At 36.8% G+C, this 22,316-nt stretch overlaps 1 protein-coding gene across 4 annotated transcripts in view; it reads right to left on the bottom strand.

Moving 5' to 3' along the window:
- Positions 1-22,316, bottom strand: part of ICA1 (islet cell autoantigen 1) — a 69,065-nt gene that overhangs the window by 29,913 nt on the left and 16,836 nt on the right. For all 4 annotated transcript variants that reach the window (XM_039549116.1, XM_039549117.1, XM_039549118.1 and 1 more), the window contains exons 5-7: positions 21,861-21,933; positions 20,005-20,128; positions 17,726-17,924 (exon numbers count right to left, since the gene is read on the bottom strand). In XM_039549116.1, the coding sequence (XP_039405050.1) occupies positions 17,726-17,924; positions 20,005-20,128; positions 21,861-21,933 (396 nt within the window). The remainder of the gene's footprint in view (positions 1-17,725; positions 17,925-20,004; positions 20,129-21,860; positions 21,934-22,316) is intronic.

Raw genomic sequence — 22,316 nt, 5'->3', positions numbered from 1 at the left:
CTACAGTACATCTGTGTTACTACTTTCTTTTAGTCTCCTATAAAATGCAAAATTTGTTTTCAGTAGTAGACTAATTTCAGGGACAATTCAACTAGTGAAGCATCATCTCCAAAATTATGTCGGATAAATGCACTAACTCACTTTACATACAGTTTATTTTTGTCTCAGCATTTCCAGCATAGAAGGAGAAACAGATGCTTTTAGTCTAATTTGACACCCAACCTCTCACTTACTCGATCTGAAAAGCATGCACAGTGTGTGTATAGGCTGGAAGGAGGGGGGTAAGTAAATCAAGAGGGAAAAATGCCTGGAACATAGCAAACCTTCCTGTTCGGGGCTTTTGGTAAACTCTACCAGCAGATGGAATCAGTGCAAATCTTTGTGTTAAATAAGTACAGCACCTTCTGACATACCTGATCGCTGTAAAGACTACATGAAAATGAAATCAAACTGTAGTTTGAGGACCGAGTATTTACCATAGAGCACAACTTACAGCATTTCTGCATATGGCACAGAAAACACAAGGAACTAGACCCTCAGTTCCCACAAACTCTAGTAATTTCATAGCTTGAGTGGTGTTTTGATAAGGAGCACCCATTACACTTTCACATGAGCATAACTAAGTACTTACCGGTTTATGTTTCCTTTTCTTTTAAATTCAAGATTGATAATGTGCAGTCAGAGAACAGAAAAGGTAATGTTTTATGCAAAATAATGCCTGTAACTAAACTTTTCCACGTACAATGTAAGGAATTCCAACGCCTTGCGCAGTATGACACCTGATTTCCGTGTGCTTTGATATATTCTGCATTTAGCAGACTATACTTTGACTCAAATGTTCCCTTGGGTTGGAATAGCATTTACTGCATTCATCAATCTCCGCTCCATCATTTTTTAAGAGTAACACATAAAAACAATGGTTCAAGAAGAGTGGGCATACTTCTGTTCGTCTGCTTCTACCCTGGTTATTAAAATCTTCATTTATGATCTGATGAGAAACACTGGTAGAAATTAATTTTAGGAGATGGAATTTTTTAAGTGAGCCATGTCTAGCTAAAAGGGAAAACTACTTGGACAGTATAAACAGATCCAAATTATATCTTTAAGTCTGAAGCTGAGCAGATGTACATCACATTTGTTCAAGAAATTAAACTATTCTTGAAATTTGAATTAAGATAATTTTAGAGCAGAACAAGTTCCAGTAATACATTTCTTAAATCTGCCATTTTGGACTTAATGATAATTTTCTGTGCTTGTGCAAAAGCCCTATGCACCTCATTCTATTAAGCTTGATTAAGGAAATTTGTAGTCATGTTGCAAATCATATAAAGGACTTAATTACCATTGCATGCCTATCAGTCTCACTCTGGAAACAACCAAACACCTTCTATGGTAGGTGTCCCTGCCCATGACAAAGGGGCTGGAACTAGATGATCTTTAAGATCCCTTCCAACCCAAACCATTCTATGATTCTATGGAAAGTACTGTCTGCCTTTCTGCCATAAAAGAACTGGTATGTCAGCTTTGTAAAAGCAGTTATGCCTGTGTGAGGAGAGGAAAGGAAAACTGGCAGGCACACCTGCTGTACAGACTCCTGCCTTCTTTTCCTATGCAAAACTAGTGGAGTGGAGCTGCTGCCTATGACTCAGATACCCAGTTGCTACAGCAGTACAAGCAAATAACACTGAAACAGCTGTCAAAAATGTTATGTCCTGTTGTGAGGTAGCTTAAATATATTGGCAAATTCATGTGGAAAGACAGCAGGTAAGTGAAAGCTGAATTAAAGATGTATTAGGTCAGTTGCACTGCAAGAGAGAAAGATTCTGGAAAGGAAGATGATACAACTTTCTGATGTCCTGAAGTGGTAGAAATCTCTCATTATATACAGACTTGAACAAGGCACGTCTATCACAAGATAAAAGACAACACAAATACTCTTAAGCTAATGGCTTTTTTCTAATGGCTGAAACGTTCATGGTGAGAAAAAAATAAAAGATTCCACTAAAACACAGCAATATCCAACATAATCCAATGAAATCAATGCCAACTGAAGTAATTGCAAATACCTACTAGAAAATTACCTTCCATAATTACTCAGAGATTTTAGATTTAATTGCTCATGACAGTTCTGGAATTCAGTGTAAGCAACAGAAGAAGAGTGCTAAAGAAAATTAAGGAAAAAAAAAGGAAAAAGGCAGAAGCAATGCTATATTTCTCCATAACAGCATATAGACAAATTCAGCTTAACATGGATGAATGTAACAGTAACTGCATTTCACTGTATGTACTGGGACCAGATCATGTTTCTCTGCCTGGCAACTCAATATGAAACATAAACTATCAACAAACAGAATGACCATAAAGTCAGTGTAAGCTGATTAAAAGGTTCTTTCATTTAATACGGACATTTTTGACTGATTCTAGTCAGAACCATCAAATCTCCATGAATTAAACATGTATTTTGCTCTCCTTATGCTACAATGAAGAAAAATAGAGATTAAATATACTAAAAAAGTCACATTATAACCAAAATGTTATTCTTCCAAACCCAGAAGCTCTCATGCAAACTTTGTCAAACATTTTTTACAATTTATATTAATTTACTTTTTAGTATGTTAAAAACATTTCATTAGAGAAATTTGGTATCTGTGGATGACAAAATGTTAAACTCCAGGAAGCACCAAAAAGTGTATCATATTTTCTCCAATTTTGTGATTTTCAAATGTCCTAATAGGACATGGTCCATGGCAGTTCTTGAGGAGAGCCATTATGACTCTTCAAAATTGTCATTACTATTTTTGCTCAGTTTTTACCAGAATTTGTCCCAGAGTACACACCTTGGTCATTCATACCTAATACAGCTTTGGGAAGCTCCACAGGTTTTCCAGAAAAGCCTTGCTAGACAGTTGCTATGTATTTCACCAGAGATGTTACAGGCAGCACAAATCAGCAGATGAACATCACAAAATACTACTCCTGCCTTACCCTCAGGCATGCTTTCCACAAAGGTATGCTAGGTGTGCCTAGCTCAGGCCTTGACATTCACCTTGTTACCTTGTGGCCTGTGTTAGTGGATGGAGATCTAGCAAACACAAACAACTGACACCTAGAGTTCACTTCATATTACCCTGTTTCTCTCCACTCTACAGGAAATTCTTGTTGATCAATTTAGGTGTAGATATCTACATAGCACATGTCTGAAGCTCTGTTTGATAAACCCTAACCTAAATGATGTCCAGAAAAATATTTCCTTTATTGCTAATAATTGCGTTTGAATGTGTGCTTATTTACCCTTTTAATTCATTCAGTATAAGCTTCCACACCGTGATTCTTGATGAACTCCTTATGAACAGACTGAGGAGCCTCAGCAGCTTATGTATGTACCGTGGTCCAACCTTTTTCATCTTGTCTTTGTTAAATGAGACAGATTGATTTAGAAACACCTCATCTAAGTAGCTTCCCCTAGTCCCTGTATTACATTTTACACTTTTTGATACTCTCCTCTCCAGGTTTTTAATCCAGAGATGTGGAATGTGATCTGCGCTTACTCACACTGCACCAAGAGACACCACTGGCTAACAGCTAAGCTACATCTTTACATAAGACCTTCACAAACACTCTTGCAGCAAAAAGCTTTCAACTGTAGTTGTAAAGCTGCAATTAGCACTGTGCTGCTGGGAGAAAAGAAATAAATATATAAAAGAGATGAAACTGTGATTAAATACACAAAAGAACTCTTTAATCTAGAACTTCAAACATACAAACAACAAAACAGTGTATCTCCAGTCACTGAAGGTGAGACCATTGTGCTCAGGGTACAAATGTATCACAGATGAAGTACAACTACCATTCTCTGTTCCCTTCTTTAACCACAGAGCCTTGTGCTTTTATTTTCTCCTGCCTATGTAACTTTGCCCTAATTTCTAGCTCTGTTACTATCCTCTCATTGCTTTGGGTTAGAAGCATGTGTTTTTCTTCCTGTTTGAAATCCATGTCTATGGTCTGGGTCAAGGAGAATGCCATGTTAAAGAGCAATGTGCTTAATGAGCTTTGCTGCATTTTTTTACTTTAACAGCAGTAGAACAATCTAAGGTAAGAAAATATGTTGTTAGGTACACTGAATTAACTACTATTATTTTTAAATCCCAACAAAGGATTTTTTTCTAGAAGATATACAAATACCTAGCAAAACATCAGGCCATGGATATGCACCATGACTTCTCTGTGGATTTTTTTTTTTTGGCAGTATATGAAATTTGGTCTTTGTGTCACATTTATGCCACATTTCCCTCTTCAGTTTTTCTGTATTTGGCCTGTAAAAATTTTAATGCCTTCAGCCTGTTGGCTCACACACCACACAACTCCAGCCTGGTAGTAATGAGTAAGCCATGGCCAGAACTGCTTACTTCACAACCACTGACAGTGAGCAGATGTGAGCAATTCTCTGAACCCTGTGAGGATATAAGGTTATGGCTGGCTTGAACATGCTTCCTTTTTTCCGCTCCAAAAAACAAAGGCTGGTTGTGCCATCTTCTGACATATTCAGTGATGGCTATCACAGAAATTGAATAGCTCTCCCTCTCTCCTTTATGTAAACACGTAGACATTTATCTTACTCCTTTCTCTCCTTTTTTTTCCTACTGTCTCACTTCCTTTCCAGCCTTGTGTTTATTCCTGCTGTTTTATAATGTACCTTTTTCAACTCTCTTGTGTCTCTTCAAGGATGGGGAAAAATGAGAACCTCCTCACACTTTATGCATGTGATTCCACAAATATTATACAGGGACATGACTTCTCACTCTGTATTTTACTTCAAACCAAAGCACGTTTATCTGCAAACACAATCAGTTCAGGCTTAGCAATGGGGGAAAAAAAGGCAGGCAACAACAAAATACCTGACCAAATATGTAAATTAGTTTCTGTAAAAAGAATGATAGATTAGGGTTTTCCAGGCCAGAAAAAAAAATGAGTAAGGAGGAGTATGATGGAAGGTCATCATACCACACATACAAAACTTGTAAAAGATGAGACTTCAGCCAACATGGGAACCAGAGGGCATTATACTGAACCAACCATTTGAACACAACGCAAGGCAAGGGGCTCTTTACACAACATCTGTCTCTGCAGGGCAGGTCTTTGATCACAGCCATGCACTGGGGATGGCCAGAATTTATATTGGTTCAAAAGGCAACTGGACAATTTTACAGGAGAACAAACCCTAGGTCCTGTGATGTCTCCACTGGTCACAGTACTCAGAGAAACCACCACTGTGAATTTGCTTTATGCAGCTCCCTAGTTGCTACCATTGGACACCAATGAAGAAAGATGATGCACATACAGTGGATTTCTGTCTGAAGAATAATGTAACCCTGAGGGACATTCACAGGTTAAGGGGAGTTGGAGAGTTTGCTCTGCTGGATTCAGACCAGCGCAGCACCATTTTATGCCAGAAAGACTCTCTGTTTTGTGGTCTAAGGCAGCACAGATACTTCAAATGAGCTTTTCCAATGTAACACCTATGTAACTGCAGATTTTCTACTGCAAAAATTCAAAATCATGAGTTACACAATTTTGTAACTGTTAGAGGTGCCAGAGTGCATTCAGGTACTGCCTATGGCCAAACATGCTTAATTAATAGAAATCACATGGAAATGCTTCACATACAATAACTGTATGACAGAATGTAAGCTTTACATTCACATAGTTTCACCTGGAGAAGGGGTGGAGGCAATTTTCAGATGCTCCAACATTTCTACAATTATGACTGCAGTATAGAGAGGAGATCAGATCTCAGTCCTTCCAAAAAATTTTGTACCCCCCTGTAAAAGTCTACATATACCAGGATTCACCTGGACAGTCCAAGCTTATTTTTCAGTATCCACCACAAATCTCCTCTTTTCAGTCAAGTCCCAGAGCGCTGTCTGCCAAGTGAAACATTTACTCATGGTATTTAGGTGGGGGCTGGAATACTAAACAGTGCTATTGTCTACGTGAAACCTGTAGGAAAATCTATATCTAACTAATTTTTTTCCTCTGTTTTTTAGAGGGTAGTTTGCTAAAAATAAATATTGTTGAAATAGCTGTGCTTCTGGGTTAGTTATTTCATCAGAACAGGCCCAACTACATGTACTCTAAATTTATATGAAAAAAGTTGTCTTGCTGTTCAATTAACAGGATGTTCTAATTTTAGATGTCTCAAGAGAATGTGTTTTATTCCTTGCCTGCTTTAACCTTTTTTGATGCAAATTTGACATATTTTCTTCCCTACTGTCAATACTATAGTAGTGCAAAGACATGGATCCAAACACCTCTTTGCAAAAGTTTTGTTACATCCAAATTAGATTTCCCTGAGACATGAAAACTATTTGTGGCAAGTAATACAGTGCTCTGTACTAAATAACAACATTCTGAACAGCTGCCCTGAAGCAATAGAAATATACTTTCTTCTCCATTATTAAAAAGTAATTTAGTCCCCTCATAGGAAAAAAACCCCAAACACCACAGGTTGAAAGGTACAGCCCAACAGCAACAGAAAACCTCTGAAGTTTTTTTCTAAGGAATTACCAGGAATTAAGGCGGTATTTTCCTCCTCCTTCCTGATTTTTACCCCTCTAGCACGGCCAAGTGGAGGCAGACAAAGTGTGTCATTTGGGGAGAGCAACACCTCTGCAGAGTCCTTTCCACTTATCCAGCAGCTGGACACAGCCCTCATCAAAATTACATCCACAATCCAGCAAGTTCATCCAGTCAAAAACCAGACAACAAAGTCTTTAGCTTGAAGCCTCACAACAGTTTTCACGAACAGAGCACACAATGCAGACCCAGAATGTGAATCCAATTGCTTAAAATAAAACAATTACAACAAAATATAAAAAGAAATAGTCACAGAAAACAAAATACATCAGCTTAATAAAAACTTCTATAAAATACAGCATGGAACTGATTCTCAAATACATGATGTGGACCACTTCTGTAATTCCAACCACTATTTACTGCAAAATGAAGGAAAGTCTGTCAAATTTAAGAAGATGAAAGCAACAACACTCTTCAATTTTTCAGAACCGCACTCAAGAGTCATTATTGAAATTATGATCACATCACAACATAAAAATTCAGGCAAAGCAAAAAACCATTCCTGAGTCACCCCATTTTAAAACATTCAAGAGCTTTTGAGCTCACCGCTCAAGAAATTGAGGAGATATGTTAGTTTTCTGCAGGTTAACTAAGCTGTTTTAACAACAATTTTGAATTAAACAGATGCTAAGCACGTTTACACAAGACTTATTTCAAATTAAGAGTGGTTTACTTGAATTTAAGTTTGGGAAAATGCATTTTTAAGCTAAATAGACAGATGCTATGCTCAAAACGCAGTGAGTGTTTACACAGAGTTCTGCCCAGAGTTCAGCTTCATCTAGGCATCCCCTTTCAGAAAAGCAGCATCTCTGCGTAGCAATACATCTTTCCCAGAAAACAGGTCATACATACTCCTGGCTTTTCCTTTCCAAAAATCTTCCCCCACTCTTCAAGTACATAGCCCCATACTCCTTACATGTTGCCAAGCAACTTCTCTATCTCCTGCTTGAGCAGAAATAAATCAACTTCAAAAGAATGTGTCCACACTTTATGCAGGATAGAACCTGGCCTCAGCAGCTTTGATCCAAAAAGCTGTAGCTTGTGTTCCCAAGAAAGGTTCAGGGGGAAATAAAGGGATATAGCCAGCAGCAGCATCCCAGCTGACACTACTGCTGGCTGCACGAGGCCTCTCCTCCTATTTTATCCAGTATAAATGCAAACTACTTATCGTCAATATGTTTAACTTCAAACTGTATCAAAGGAGAGAGTTTTAATGCAGTGAGATATGTGACAGCTGAGAGCTGGAGTGCACACAGCCTCTCCCAACTCATTCACACAAGGTCATTACAGGAATAAACTGTATGAAAGCAGCTCCACTTCTCAGAGCTTTCATCTCCTGGCTACTCTCAGATTATCATGAGCAGAGAACACACCATAGCTCCTGAAGCTATTAATATGGATGGCTTCCTCACAGCCATTGTATTAATTTTTACATCTTGGATCAATATGCAAATTATTTTTAAAAGGGAACAAACATGAAATGACAATTTAAATGAAAGGAAGGCAATAAAAATATAGCTTCTAGCCTTGTTAAAACATCTGCTTTTTTCTACTTTAAGAAGCCTTTTAAATACATGCCTCAGCTTTCTGTTAGTAACAAGTTTCAGTATTAGTCCAACCCACAACGAGTGGTTTACTAGGCTGAAAGGAAAAAAGACCAAAAAACACTTGTTGACGCTAACAGGGACTTTGAAGCAAGGACATAGAAAGAAAATATTCATGATCAGCAGACTCTTAAATTGAATACAGAGTGGCATTCATCTAGACAGCATTATTTCAGAGTTTGGGGATACACTTTTACATTACGAAGCCCAAATGTAGTTCTAGTAGGGAGCATGCATCTGTCAGTCTGCAGACATGAGTCATCACCACCACAGTGTAATCCCTCCTGATCTGCAAACAGGTGCATATTTTCATGCATGGACACACATCCTCTTTAGGGGAGAATTTGGTCCTGAAAACTTAGAACTCCTGAACTCTCCTCTCCTGAAATGACTATAAGAGAGTTGATAAAAATCCAACAGTTCTTTGCATAGGTGCAAATAACTAACTGTAGTTTGAAAACAAAGAGCCACATTTTACTAGTATGATCAAAGTCTATGAGTCGATAAAAATTATTGCAAAGATTTGTAGCAAGAAGCAGGCCAACCAAGATAAATGGCAAAACCAGAAATAACATGATCGTTCAGGTTTGAAAGGCCACATATAGCTCTAAAGCAGGCATAACCCCGATTTAGATTTAAAAGTGCTGAGAATTGCTGAGCTATCAAAACTCAATTGTGTTAATCATACTAGAGAACCTGAGAGCAAAGGATGGTTGCCACAAATGGTACAGGGGGGAATGCCAGCAAGTGGGCAGCAATTAGTCAGCCCCTGCAGGAAACTGAGATAGGTAATTACTGCTTTTGAACACTGAAAGACCAGAGAGGTGATGTAAAGAAAATTGTAATATAGCATAAAACTAACATGTCTACTATGCCCATGACTGTGTTCATTTGTAATTATACAGTCTACTTTATCTCAGATAATGCAGGTAATTTGGAGCTCTTCTTGACTCCTTTAGGTACAGTGTCCTCATAGTGAAAAAATATAATTCAGATTTTTAACTTCTTTGCATCCCAACGAAATTCTTCAAGGCCTGAGCAAGATTGTTATTGAATCTGTGTCCCCTCTGAGCAGGCAGATGGAAGGAGTGGTAAAGGGACTTGAAAAGCTCAAATTCAGGTGCAGTAACAATATCTCCATTGAAAGCACCGAAAACAGTGAGCTGGCCTGCATGATCCCCTCAGCCACTGCAAAGGGCAGTGGGATGAACAGATGTACAAACTGCCAGGGAATGGCACTGACACACGTTGCAAATCCTAGCTAGATATGACACCAACAGTTTAAGAAAGATACCTTTAACAAAATCAACATGATTACCAAGTTCCTTTAATATTCAGTCTCCAGATGCTCTCACTGTCCTGAGTGCAAAGCCACTGTGTTCATGGGGCTAATGCAGGAGTAGAAGTCCTGTAAGTTGAGGATTTGTGTTTCATTTTCTATTTAACCTTTCAGCATGAAATACAAAATGGCACCCACTAATAATTATTATTCACTTGTAACACAAAGGCTGTTGTACCTAATCCCATGCATTGTTATTGCTATTCCTGGTTGGCATTTAATATATCAATAAGCATTCATTGTTTCCCTCAAAACAATTTAATTATATTTTGTCAAGATACAAACTCTGAAAGAGTACAAATTTATAAAAAAAACCCAAATCTTTTTGTGGTGCTCTTCAGACTTCACAGTGTGCTATTACAGACAAAACATTTGAAATCCAAGCAGGGTTCAAGGCAGAACTCTGAATCAGAGATGGTGGTATATTTGCCATTTTTTTGGTTAGAACAGCACCTTTTGTTTGCTGGGTTTTTTTTAATCCTATCTAATTTGATTTCATTATGTGAAGGAGAGAAATCAAACATAGCATCTTTTTAATCATTCAGAGCCTATGCAACATACAACTGAACAGCAAAGGCCTTATGAAGTAAAGCAGATGGACTACATTATGCATGTGCCCAAGCATTTTAGGAAAGCATAAAAAGAATTCCTGGGCAGTGGTGACCATAGAAAAGCTTGGTTCTCTTGTGTAAACAGTGTTTTCCCCAACAGCTGTATTCCTCTTCCTGTTTATTCTTCGCTTCTGCAGAATTCTCTTAGTTCAGTCACATCTGTATTTCATTTATTTTTAAAAAATATTCCTTTAGCTATCCTCCTAGACTTTTCAGATTATTAAGGCTGAGGGAATTTTCCAAATCTCATTTCTCTTTTCACAACCTACTCTGGTCATATTTTTTACACTTCATTTAGGTTCTGATTTCACAAAATGATCCTCATGGGTAACAGGCTTTGCCCACATAGACCAACTTGCAGGGTTTGAGTTTTCATTTGAGCAACAGAAATTGTCTAGGCAATCATCTTTTCTTTCCCATTTTCAGCATAATGTTTCAGAAAATAGTGTTCAGTTGTTTCTAGAATTTTTTTTTAAATCCAATATTAAATTTAATATTTACACATTTCTATAATTATTAGACATGAGAAAATTCTTGGAGCTTAATTTTTATCCCACCATGTTTGAGAGAGACTTTTTAATACTAGGACCAAAACCAATTATTAAATAGAAGTTAAGACTACTGATTTAAATCACCAATTTTTTTTAGAATATTCACTGTACTCTGTGGAAACATTTTATATTCTGCTCTTTAAGTGAAAAGAAATTTTTAGGATGCGTCTGCCTACCTTTTCACAAAAAAAATACAAGTCTGAAAATGCACAAATAACCCAAATCTACCTTTTTTGGATTTCAGCAAGGTTATATGAAACAAAGTTGTTAAAAAACTACATTGTATCTGTACTCTAGCACTTAATTTTATTGTACTTTACAGCCATTTTTCTGACTCTCACCTCAAACTCCTCTTTCTTAAAAATAACTGAACAGATGATGAACCATTTCTCAAGGGCAAGCATTAATGTCTGGAAGCAACCATATTCTACAAGCAATACCTCTAAAGATGATGTAATCTGTTCCAAGAAGTCTGTTTCTATTTTTAAGTGGCATACTCTTATTATGCTTTTAAAAGGGCATCTCCATCACACGTTGTTTTGCTTTTAACCCAGTAACAATCATCAGTGATATTTAAAATACATGAAATGGCTTCAGAAAATAATTGATTTTTATATCATTATGTACTCCGAGTCTTAAAAATGGTACTTGAAATGGTAATTTAAAGTTATAAGACTATAAAACTCTTTTACTGTGAAGAACATTTTTGCTAAAGGTCATGTTTTCAAAAGAGGTACATCTTTCCTAACTGCCTTAAAGTGCTTGAGCATTTTGTATGTGAAATATCTTGCAATGTTTTGGTTTCTCCACTTAATGTTACTAAATACAAGATTGGAGAACCTGGAAAGAACATTATAGCAGAAACTCCTCAATGAAAACATGCTCAGCACTGGAACTCCATCTGCTTTTTCAAGGACAGAAAATAATGACAAAGCAGTAACTACAATTTTGATTGAAGAGCACTTTTTAGTGTGCTTTGTTTTTCGCTACCCTGATTTCTAGGTAAATCATGAAATTTAGCATTTCCAACACCATATACTTTCATACTAAAACAAAAAATGACTTCAAAACCCATAGTCTAGCTGCTATTCCCTACCACAATGAAACCAAACCTAGTCTTGATGGCACAGGCATGTCACAAGAAGTGATATGTGTAGGTGTTGCTTATCAACGTATCGTAAGAGCAGGCTGTTATCTCTATCTCTGCCATCACATTGCTACACTAAGATGTGGACCTCAGAGTGCATTTTGACATCATCTTACTAATTTTAGGGGACACAGCTACCTTGCAGACAGTATTACTGCATCTCCTGGAAGCTTGCCTATTTTTCTAGAGAGCAGAAGCAGGAATCCAAATCAGTGAAGGGGTGGGGCCTTTTTTTTTAAACTAAGATTTTGAACCAAAAGTGATAAAAATCATATCTATAAATGTGGTAGGTTTTACTATCTCAGATTCCTAACAGGTATTACGAAAGCCACCATTCTTTTTTCACATTACAGCGCCACACATCTCATATCCAGCATACGGTCTACTAAAGCAACTCAGATCTTTCCGACACCTCCAGAGCACAAACACCAACATGTGCCCTCTCACATGCAGGGGCCTGTATTATCATCACCTCAAGATAAATGTGCTTTAAGTTTTTCACATGAAGTTGAAATTTACTGGGGAAGTATCACCTAAAATGAAACAGAGATGACTACTGTTTGAATTTTTTTTTTTAATTATTTTTGTTAATTTTTAAAACCTAAGGTTGGTCAACAGTGACTACCCTAGCTGGCTCTAAACATCCATCAGTTATACTGCTATTTGTAACTATGACAACTTAGAGTCTATTATTTACACCATTGTGACTGCCATGGCCAAAGATATTTTTCTTTAAGATGCTGGTGTACTTTGCTGCTTGGAAAACCAAAAGACTTTCCAGCTCAATATCATCTGCAGATGTAAATAGCATTAGCACATTTTCTCTTGGTTGGCTTTTAATAATTGAACTAGAACATGACCAACAAACACCACCACAAATTTCTAAGAAGGTCACCCTCAAATGAATTATATTTATTAGATATAGAAGAACACTTGGAAAATATATTACAGATGCACAACTTTGTCCGGGCAGAAAGAGAGTTTAGTTGATCTTTAAGTTACTTTCCATCTTTAAATTCTATGATACTCTGAAACTTTGTTTAGTGTTCCTTGGCCAATATTCTCAACTCTCACCTCCTGAGAGCTCTTATTTTTCTACTAAAGTTAAATTTCCTTTTCCAGTAATCACTCATAAGGAAATGCAACAATCTAGATTTGCAATTTGTTTTCCATTAAATGAATAGTTTGACTAAAAAGGCAAAAATATAAAAAATCCCAACATATAATGTTATTTATAAACCTGTGTTTTTACTCGCTCTTCAGTTTGCTAACTTCTAAATGCCTACAGATTTCCTTTTCATTTTATTTTTACCAGAAACTGAAATTTACTTTCCAAGGATGGCAACTGCTAAGTCTGTTCTTATTTCAAAGATCAGCATCATATTTGTTTTTTCTCCTTTCCTAGGCTTTTTGCATTTTCTCAACTCTCCAAGAGTTTTCAAAAGTAACAGAGAATTAAAAAAAAATAAAACAATACTCAAGGACATTTCCACAGTGCCTTTAGGCTTGCTGGGGTGTTTGCAGCTGATGGACAGGGGAGTAGCAGATGATGCTGTAACATGGCACAGCACCTTCATCATCACACAAGCCAAAATGCCCTTGTGCCAGGCAGTGATAACAGGCAAAGGGACAGCAGGGGAACAGGGATGTAGGTCCTGAGTCTTCCTGAAAGGCTGCAGCAGAGGTATCTTATCTATACTTGCTGCAACCTTTACAATGAATACTTACACTTCAGTGTTTCCCTTCTGGCCTTTTATTCAACAGATTTACTCATATCTTCATTATTTCCCGGCTGTCCACACAAGTTCTAACTTATAAAAAATAAAAGATATGCAAGGAAAGCTTTCACAGATCAGCTACTCCCTATATTGGTACATTTATAACAACAACAGTTTAAGTTATCGTTACGTCATTATGAGTTCTTCTTGTTGAACTTTCCTTCTTCTCTTGTCAGATTTATCTTTAAATGCCGTCTAAGGGCATTTATTTTGTTTCAAGTATATAAAGGGCTACAACTAAAAAGAACTGGAGATAAACTGTATCCAAACAACTCAGCTGCAAGCTTGCAAGTTTCTCAACAGCTGCATGCAAAGCAACAGGTGACTAAGGTGACTGGGCACTAAGATGCAGTGCAGCCTATCTCAGGGAGCCCAGCATAGCCACTGGGTATTTACAAAGACATTCCAGCTTTGGTTCAAGCCTCAGAACGAAGGGGACGCAGAGGAGTACAAGAACGATGGAAGCGAAAAACAAATATAGAAAGGATTAACCTGCTTTATCAGTGTAGCATGATAAACAACCTATCATGCCACAGATGTAATTTTCTTATAGTTAGCCTAAAGGTCAGCATGGCAATTTTTTCCAGCTCTCACTTTTTACTTGTTAGGGATGGCACTGAAATGTATAGATTTGATGAGAAAGTGTATATTGAATTGTATATGCATCTGAGATAGCACAGGCAAGTAGAATTAAACAGCAGTCCCTCCTGTACTCCTGTGGGCTGCACATGGAAGGCTGCTGCCTGGCATCATAGCCTACCACTACACACTGTGGCATTCCTGCTCAGAAAATGCATGGAAAAGCTTAACCTTTTCAGAGCTGGAAGAAGGACACCAGCACTGGGATCATTTGGTCTACATTTTTACAACATCACAGCACAGTTCATGTTATAGTGTACAGTCTCCAGACAGATAAAAGACACTAGATGTAAGAAGCTTAAAAACGTGATCAGGGTGGAGAATTTGGTAAACAGTTATTAACTCATTAAAATTCTTCTAAATATCACAGCACTGTTTAGATGCTCTCAAGGAACACTTCAAACTCTGAACTTGGGATGGAAGACCTCTGTAACCAGAACAGCACTGGACTGTTCATAAAAACTGCTAATAGGAAAAAAAAAGAAGTTACTTAGCATTTATAGAACTCTGCAGGGAAAAGTAAATACCTATTTCCTTAGTTTGACTCAAGTAGCTACAATTACATAGATATCTTCAAACAACAATGTAAAAAGGCTGCTCTGCAGTGCTCTGAGACACTCTGAAAGGAGTAGTGTTGCTAGGTCTTGCATACTTAGACTGACGCCTTAAGAACAGCATTAGAAAATTCTTTCAAGTACCTCATTGTTTTGAAAGAGAGCTACAAAAATGTCAATGTTTTAACTCAGATTTTATCAGCTCTGAAAATACTGACTAAACTATTGATCTTTTAGCCTGAGCTTTTCTGAGGGAAGGTATGAAAACCCATCTGGATTGATTTAACTTTGGTCTCCAAAAACAAGTACCATATCTGTATACATAATGATACATTAAGGATTACATTATAAGAGGCTACAGACTTGAAAAACAGTCCTTTAACTAAATGATATGAATACTGCTGATGCACTAGGTGCATTAAAGATTGTTAAACCAGCACTGTTTACTTGAAATAAAAAAACACCGTTTACTAAAGTAATACTTTGGATTTTTACAATCTGAAGTCTGAAGAAAACTTTCTTTCAAGTGCTCTGACGGGATCAGCTTCAATAACTACTTGGTGGTGTATCACTCAATATGCAGCTCCAGCTCAAAACACTTCTCTCTGGCAATGGCATATTTAAGAACCAAAAACCTTACACAAATAATTATAACATCTTTCTCAACACAAAACTAGCACGACTGCTTAAATTGTTGTTACAGAACCAAAATAAGTCCTAAAACCTCAGCATTACACTGCCACACTATGGCACAATTAAGATCTGCAAGCAAAAATAGAAAAAAAAAGACAATAAAAACTTGTCTACTTTAATTATTTAGGACTACAGTATCCACCACTAATTTTTGTAAAGCACTAAAAACAAACTTAGATCTTGCTCAGTAACAGCTATCTAGGAACATTATGCTCGAGGATTTTATTTCAGGGTTTTTTTTTTTTCCAGATTCAAAAAGGAAAAGTGTACTTGTCTTCAAGTATTAAATCTTCAAAGACTAGTTTGATATGCCTGTTGCACAGATGGGGTATGTGGGGAAGTGGATAGCAGGGGCATTTCTTTACTTTGTTGGCTACAAAAAGTAGAGCTTTTTGTTCTCTGCATTACAATGTGAACTGAAAGGTTTTCAGTTGACAGCCAGTTGGAGAAATGTTCAAAAGACTTTCAAGTTTGGTTTTTTTAACTATTTGAGGTCATGCTACAGAATTGTAGAATCTACCTTTTTTTTTTAATATAAGTTTATATAAGTTAGAATGTAACTTATTTCAGGCCTAGAAATATTTAAAATACTTAGTATTTCTACATTTTTGCTACTAAATTTTGTAAGAACTTAAAAAAAAAAACCAACTTTTTTTTTTGCTGACCTTGAAGCACAGCAACCCAAGATGGCTGAAATTTCACGTCTAAGTTTTTACCTACAGCAGCTCACTGTACAAAACATGTTATTTTAATTACTTTTCCATTTATGTAATTTATGCTTTCCATAGCATTTATGTTGCAAGAAAATTATAAATCAGTCTTCTATGACCATTATCAGTATTGCTTTATTCATTTCTAACATTCCATTTTTAAGTGTTTTCCTAATAAATCAAATATTATACATAAGCAATCAGCTGAGGCCAAGACCATACCAATTATTTTACCTGCAAGAACTTGCCATTACAAACATTTGCCTTAGGGCATAATAAAATACATGTCTGGTGCCACAAGACTTACAGGAATACCCTGTACTGAGGCATTAAGTAAAGATTAGATGACCAGCTGGGGTACTATTTGTTCCATCCCTTTCTTAATTGCTATTGTCACCACTTTGGTTTACAAAAAATGGCATAGTCAGATTCATGCCAGTCCTTTCCTTTAGGATGGTTTATTCAAGCTTTTAAAATCCCCAATTATATATCTTTCATCTTCCAACCCTTTCAGTTACAGACTGCTTAAGCCATCAATCAACAGGGTTTTTCTCTTTTATACATTACCCATCTCTAAGCCATATGCATACTTGTACACTTTAATACAATTTCTGTTATTAGACCCCTGCTTTCAATTATGACACAATTTCTGTAAATTTTTTTACTGCCTTTAATCAAAGCATGTGCCACTAGATTATACCTATGATCCTAAGTCTTCCTTATAGCCAGCATGTATGAACAGCCAACTGTGAACATTACAGACTTTTAACAAACTCTGCTCTAGGGTCTCACTAGAAAATATGAAGGTCTCATAAGCATTCCTGAACTGTCACAGGATCAGCCCAAATAAATGCTATGCTCTCACCTGGTGGGAAAACTGCAGACTACCACTTAAGACTTGTGATTTTGCAAGTCTTTTGGGAGGGGAGGAGTTTAGCAAACTTGAGTGACACTGAATCAAGATTATTTATGTAGAGTGCCTCCTTAGCAGTTTTAGTGTTTAGCAGAACTGCATAAGGAACCTAAAAATAAATTCCAGATTTGCAACTCCTCCCCAAAATCCAACAATAGCGAATTTTGCAAATGTTGGTCTTTAACTGCCCTCAAAATTTAGCAACAGATAGTAGAGCACTTCTGTTATTCTTTTTTTAGTTGCAAAAATCAATGTTCCCTTCCCCCTCTGACAGCAGACATATCTTCTTCCATTAGTCATTCAGGCACCACCACAAAATTCAAAATTAGACAACCTTCTTCAAAAATATATATTATCTAAACTGTAAAAATGTATGCTGAAGTTGAATATACTACTAAAAATGCCTTTCCTTACAGCCCACACAGAACAGATTAGTTAGGATAAATGGCATCCCTACTGCTTCTCAATTATGCCCTCCTTGGAAGAATCAAACCCATGCTTCATTGTCATTAATTAGGCAACGCCTTCTAGGAAACTAGAGGAAACTTCATACCTTCCTGAACTTTTCCATCTGCTTATAAAGATCTGGATCCAGCTCCTGAGACACATCTTTCATCCAGAGTAGAGCTCCTCTGTATTCAGTCCGATACTGTTCCATTCTGTTCACTGTCAGCCACGTGTCTGAGATGGCCCTGTATCTGAAAGTCTCCACTTCTTGATATAATCTACTGAGAGGAGTACGGAGTGCTAATCTGGGGGGAAGGCACGAGGGAAAGAGAAGAAGGAGAGGAATATGTTAAACATATATCCAACTCCTGACAGTTTACTAGCACTCAAAAAAACCCACAGAGCCAACACAGCTCACTTAAGTGCTAGTGTATGTCCAGACGATTTTTCAACATGGTTGAAGGTCCACATGAAACAGAATAAATTTTGCATGAATATTGTGTTTGCAACCGTTCTGTTCAAATAGTGACTTTTCAATTACACGAGTGGAAAAGAAACCTCTTCTGCTGCACCTATGTATTTTATTTTGACAAGCCACTTGTATGTTATTACCATTCCTCTTCACAAGTTTCATTTAACAACTATAAAAATATACCCAAGGTAATTTATTACTGGAAAAATATCACAGATGTATCAGGATTGTTATGCTAAACATCACAAAAAGCACTTCCATTAAGTGGAAGTCATATTCCAGATATCTGAGTTTTTTCCTTTTTTTTTTTTTTTTTTGGAATTGCAACAATTCCTTTGAAGGACATTTACCTTTTGAAAGGATTTAGATGTTTTCCTAAATGTTCCTTCTGGCAACCACACTTGGGAAAGGCAGTAGGGGACACTGTTGTCCTCACTATGCCATCACTTCAGCTACTAATGGGATCTCAAAACTAGACAGGATTACTCCTTTTGCTTTGCTTCCTCCTGCTGCTTCTGCTTTCCTCTTGGTTTCTAGCAGCACCTCACGGGAATGGGTTCAATCAGTTCCACACCAGCACAGAGTTAGTTTAATGTGGTAGGAAGTTCCTTGGCATAAGAGAATTCCTAATTTCACCTCCAGTAACCCAAGAAAGGTCTTCTTGATCTCCAGCTATGGAGCTAGCTATGAGCATCAAACATAAATAAAAGCAGTCCCAACTTCAACAAGAGTTTGAGGATAGCTCAAGAGAAGAAAGACAAATGGTTTTATTTTTATGTGAACTTATTGTAAAAGATGCCTTAAAAATGCATTGAGCAAGAGCTATAAAAATATGTGAATTTATTGTGACATGTTCTTTTCCACTACATTTTTTCTCATTTCACAGATTCTTACCTGGATATCCAAAGGAAAATTTAGTTTATGTAGATATGCACTGAGATTTCTATTAACAGTTAAGCTTCATAAAGAAGCAAGTCATCAGCGCTTTTGCTCAAAGGTGTTTTACATATGTCTTAAAGATCCCAGTCATGGCTGTTACTGGAGGTGCTAATGACCAGACTCCAGCCCAAAGTAAACATAGGAAATTCTCAGTGCTCTCCCCCCCCACCCCCCCCACCCCCCCCAAATCCTGTAAAATGTAATGGAATAGAACTTTGTTTTGTGAGTGATGGTGAACTTCATGCTTTCATAGTCCTAATGCTGTTAAAAAGAGCATCACAATACTTACAATGCTATCAGGTACTGTTACTTTTAAACTCCTAGAGCAAACACTGGGTGAGTGAGACATCAAGGGCTCTGGTTAACAGCAGGTGTTAGTTAGTGTGTCCCCCTGGATTCCTTACCTTTTACTAGCTCCTACACAAGCTGCACGAGCTCTGTAGAGATCTAGGATCTTCTCTCAGGGGGACTTTAGTGTAAAGTTCAAACAGGAGATGGCATTCACACTCCTCCTTTCTCCTCTGTCTAGTCGAGGTATGAGACTCAATGGCTCAGAAAAAAGTATTCCCTTACTCATTTCCTCCCTTGCAGGACCCAGACACCTCCACAGTGAGCCTGCTGTGGCATTTCTCTGCAGAGTAACAACTGCCACCAAGCAGGAGAGGAACCTGACATCAGCTCCTTTACAACCCTACTGCTGGAGAGGCCATGGAGATGCTCCAGTACAGCTTTAGAACTACTGAGCTGAACAGGCACAGGCAGGGGATCTGGAGATACAGACACAGCAGGTCTGACAAAAAGCAGTATCAGGCAAAATTCAAGAAGCCACTAATATTGCCAATACTACAGCAGATTCTGTCAATAATTCTCTTATCAATTGGTTCCTGAAATATTTCAAATGGACAAATGAATTATGCCAATGGTGAATCAACTACCACTATCACAAGTACTTTGTAAATCAGACAGCAATGTACCTTTGCTGAGAAGAAAAGCAGAGGGCCTTTCCTGTAGCTTGCATCATTTTTCCTGCTCTAGTTTTATCCTGAGAACCCTGTGATCGAAGAAATTTTCCCAATTCATTTTCTTCCTGAGACAGAACTAACAAAAAATAAATGAGTTGTCAAATACGTTATTTAATTGGCTCCTAACAGCTTTAAAACTGGCCTAACATCAAACAGCTTAAGTCACTCTAAGTCCAAGCAGCAAAGCAAAAATAAATAATTTCACAGCATTCCCGCATTTAGTAAACAGAAGATCTGATTCATTTGAGACATTTGCTGATACACTTAACAAGAATCACAAAATTCCACCAGCACCAAAAGAGAACAGGAAAAACATGCTATTTCTTTCTTAAAAAAAAAAAAAAAAAAGGTTTGGTTATATTACAAAAATGGCTATCTTGATTGCAGTATCTTTCAGTGTTGGGTTTTTTGGGATGTCCGGTTTGGTAGGCTGGTTTTTAATTCTTTTTTACCATTTGGACTGCCTCAGCTGATCTTTGGTAGCATACTTTTATTGAAGCTAATTCCAAGTTGTACTAGCCAAAATTCATTCACTTGCTTTTTTCTTGTTCACCGTTTTTCATGCTTGACTACATAAAATTCCACATGAAAAATACAGTACTTCATTTTAAAGAACATTTACTTTCAAATTACTTTGCAAGATTACTTGGCAACTTTAACATTCTATACAATTCAAACAATGTATTTCAACTATCTGAAATACATCTACCTCAAAGTAACTGATCATTTTTTAAAAAAGAAGATGAAGTGATTTTACACTGATTTGTTGAATACTTCTAAACTGCGACCCTGGATCTTGAAGAACCTTACAAAAACATTTCATGATGCCCTTATCTCTTTGTCTTCTAAAGTGGCTATCTCCTATAATACCAATTTCAACCCACTATCGAGAGGGAGAATGGCCTAAAACAACACAAGAAGATCTCTTGAATCCTCTTGACATTTTTCAAAATGTTGACAGTCAACTCCAATGCAGACTCAGCACACTTTGGTAGAAGATGCGCATCTGCATCTGATGCAAATCTTTGCATCACAGATTTCACCTGCTACTTCTTGAACTCTGTACACTACTGTTCTGTATTTCATTTTACCTCCTGATTCTGAAACATTATCTCTGACTTTCTTTGGATAAAGAAAAATGAAAGGCTTAACAAAATATGGGTAACATTCAACAAAAGACAGTAAATTGGAAGATGACTTCATGGAGTCTCTTCTTCAGGCCAGAAATCAAATAATATTGGCTGCAGAGAACCTTTAGAGGACATTTAATACAACTTGCTGTTTGAAACTTCCCAAATTAGGTCCCCCCCATCTCTAACTAATGACTGTCACTAATTACTGAACGCTTGTTACAATCAAGTCAGCATTATCAAATTCACCATAATAGCGTGCATTACTTAATTATAAAACAGTAATAAGCCACAAATTCTTCATCAGCAATCCTGATTAACAAAAAAGACAAAACACTAAAACAGTTTAGAAAGGAGTTATGATTTCTAGACAACGTATTTCTGAATTTACAAAAGCCAACCAAGTAAGGGAAAAAAAAAATTAAAGAAGTTAAAGAACGCTTTCTCCAGCCATTATTGCTATCACTGCATTATATCAACATATAAAACTTCAGAACTGGGAAGCCTTCAAAAAAAAAAGCAAATCTGCATTTAGCTGTCTGCAAGGAACATTATCTTTACTTTTGAATAGTATGAAACTACTAATTCCCCACTTTCATTTTTACCTTTTCACTTGTTAAATGATTCCATAATGCAGACCTTCTTATCATTTTAACTACTGTGTTTGAGCATACTTACAACAAATCCTTTTTTGATACAGTTCAATTGCTTTCAGCAACTCCATACATGTTCTCTGAATAGAGTGGAACAGCTGATATTGAAACAAAATACACAAAAGTTCGTCAAGTGTATGCAAGAAACACTGAGGAATAAAATACAAGAAAGAACTTAATTTTTTGTAGAAATTATTAGAGATCATTATTCTCTTCTTGAACAATGAGCAATATTTCTGGTATTTTTCTTATCAATGGTGCTCTTATTTCAATTAAGTTATTCACTGAAACTACAGACTGATCAACCATAAATTTACAGAAATAAAATAAAGAAAAAATAACTCTGGAAACAGATCTATAATAAACAGTTGATAGTTAACCAAACTACTTCTGTTGGGGAGGGTTTTTAGATAATATCTTTGTATATATATGAAGATGTACAAATCTGTTTCTAAAAACCTCACGGTAGAGCAGACTTATC

Source organism: Corvus cornix, chromosome 2 (assembly GCF_000738735.6).
Source record: "Corvus cornix cornix isolate S_Up_H32 chromosome 2, ASM73873v5, whole genome shotgun sequence".
Classification (NCBI taxonomy): domain Eukaryota; kingdom Metazoa; phylum Chordata; class Aves; order Passeriformes; family Corvidae; genus Corvus; species Corvus cornix.
The sequence above is the reverse complement of the archived record's forward strand: the minus strand, read 5'-3'. Positions and strand labels throughout refer to the sequence as shown.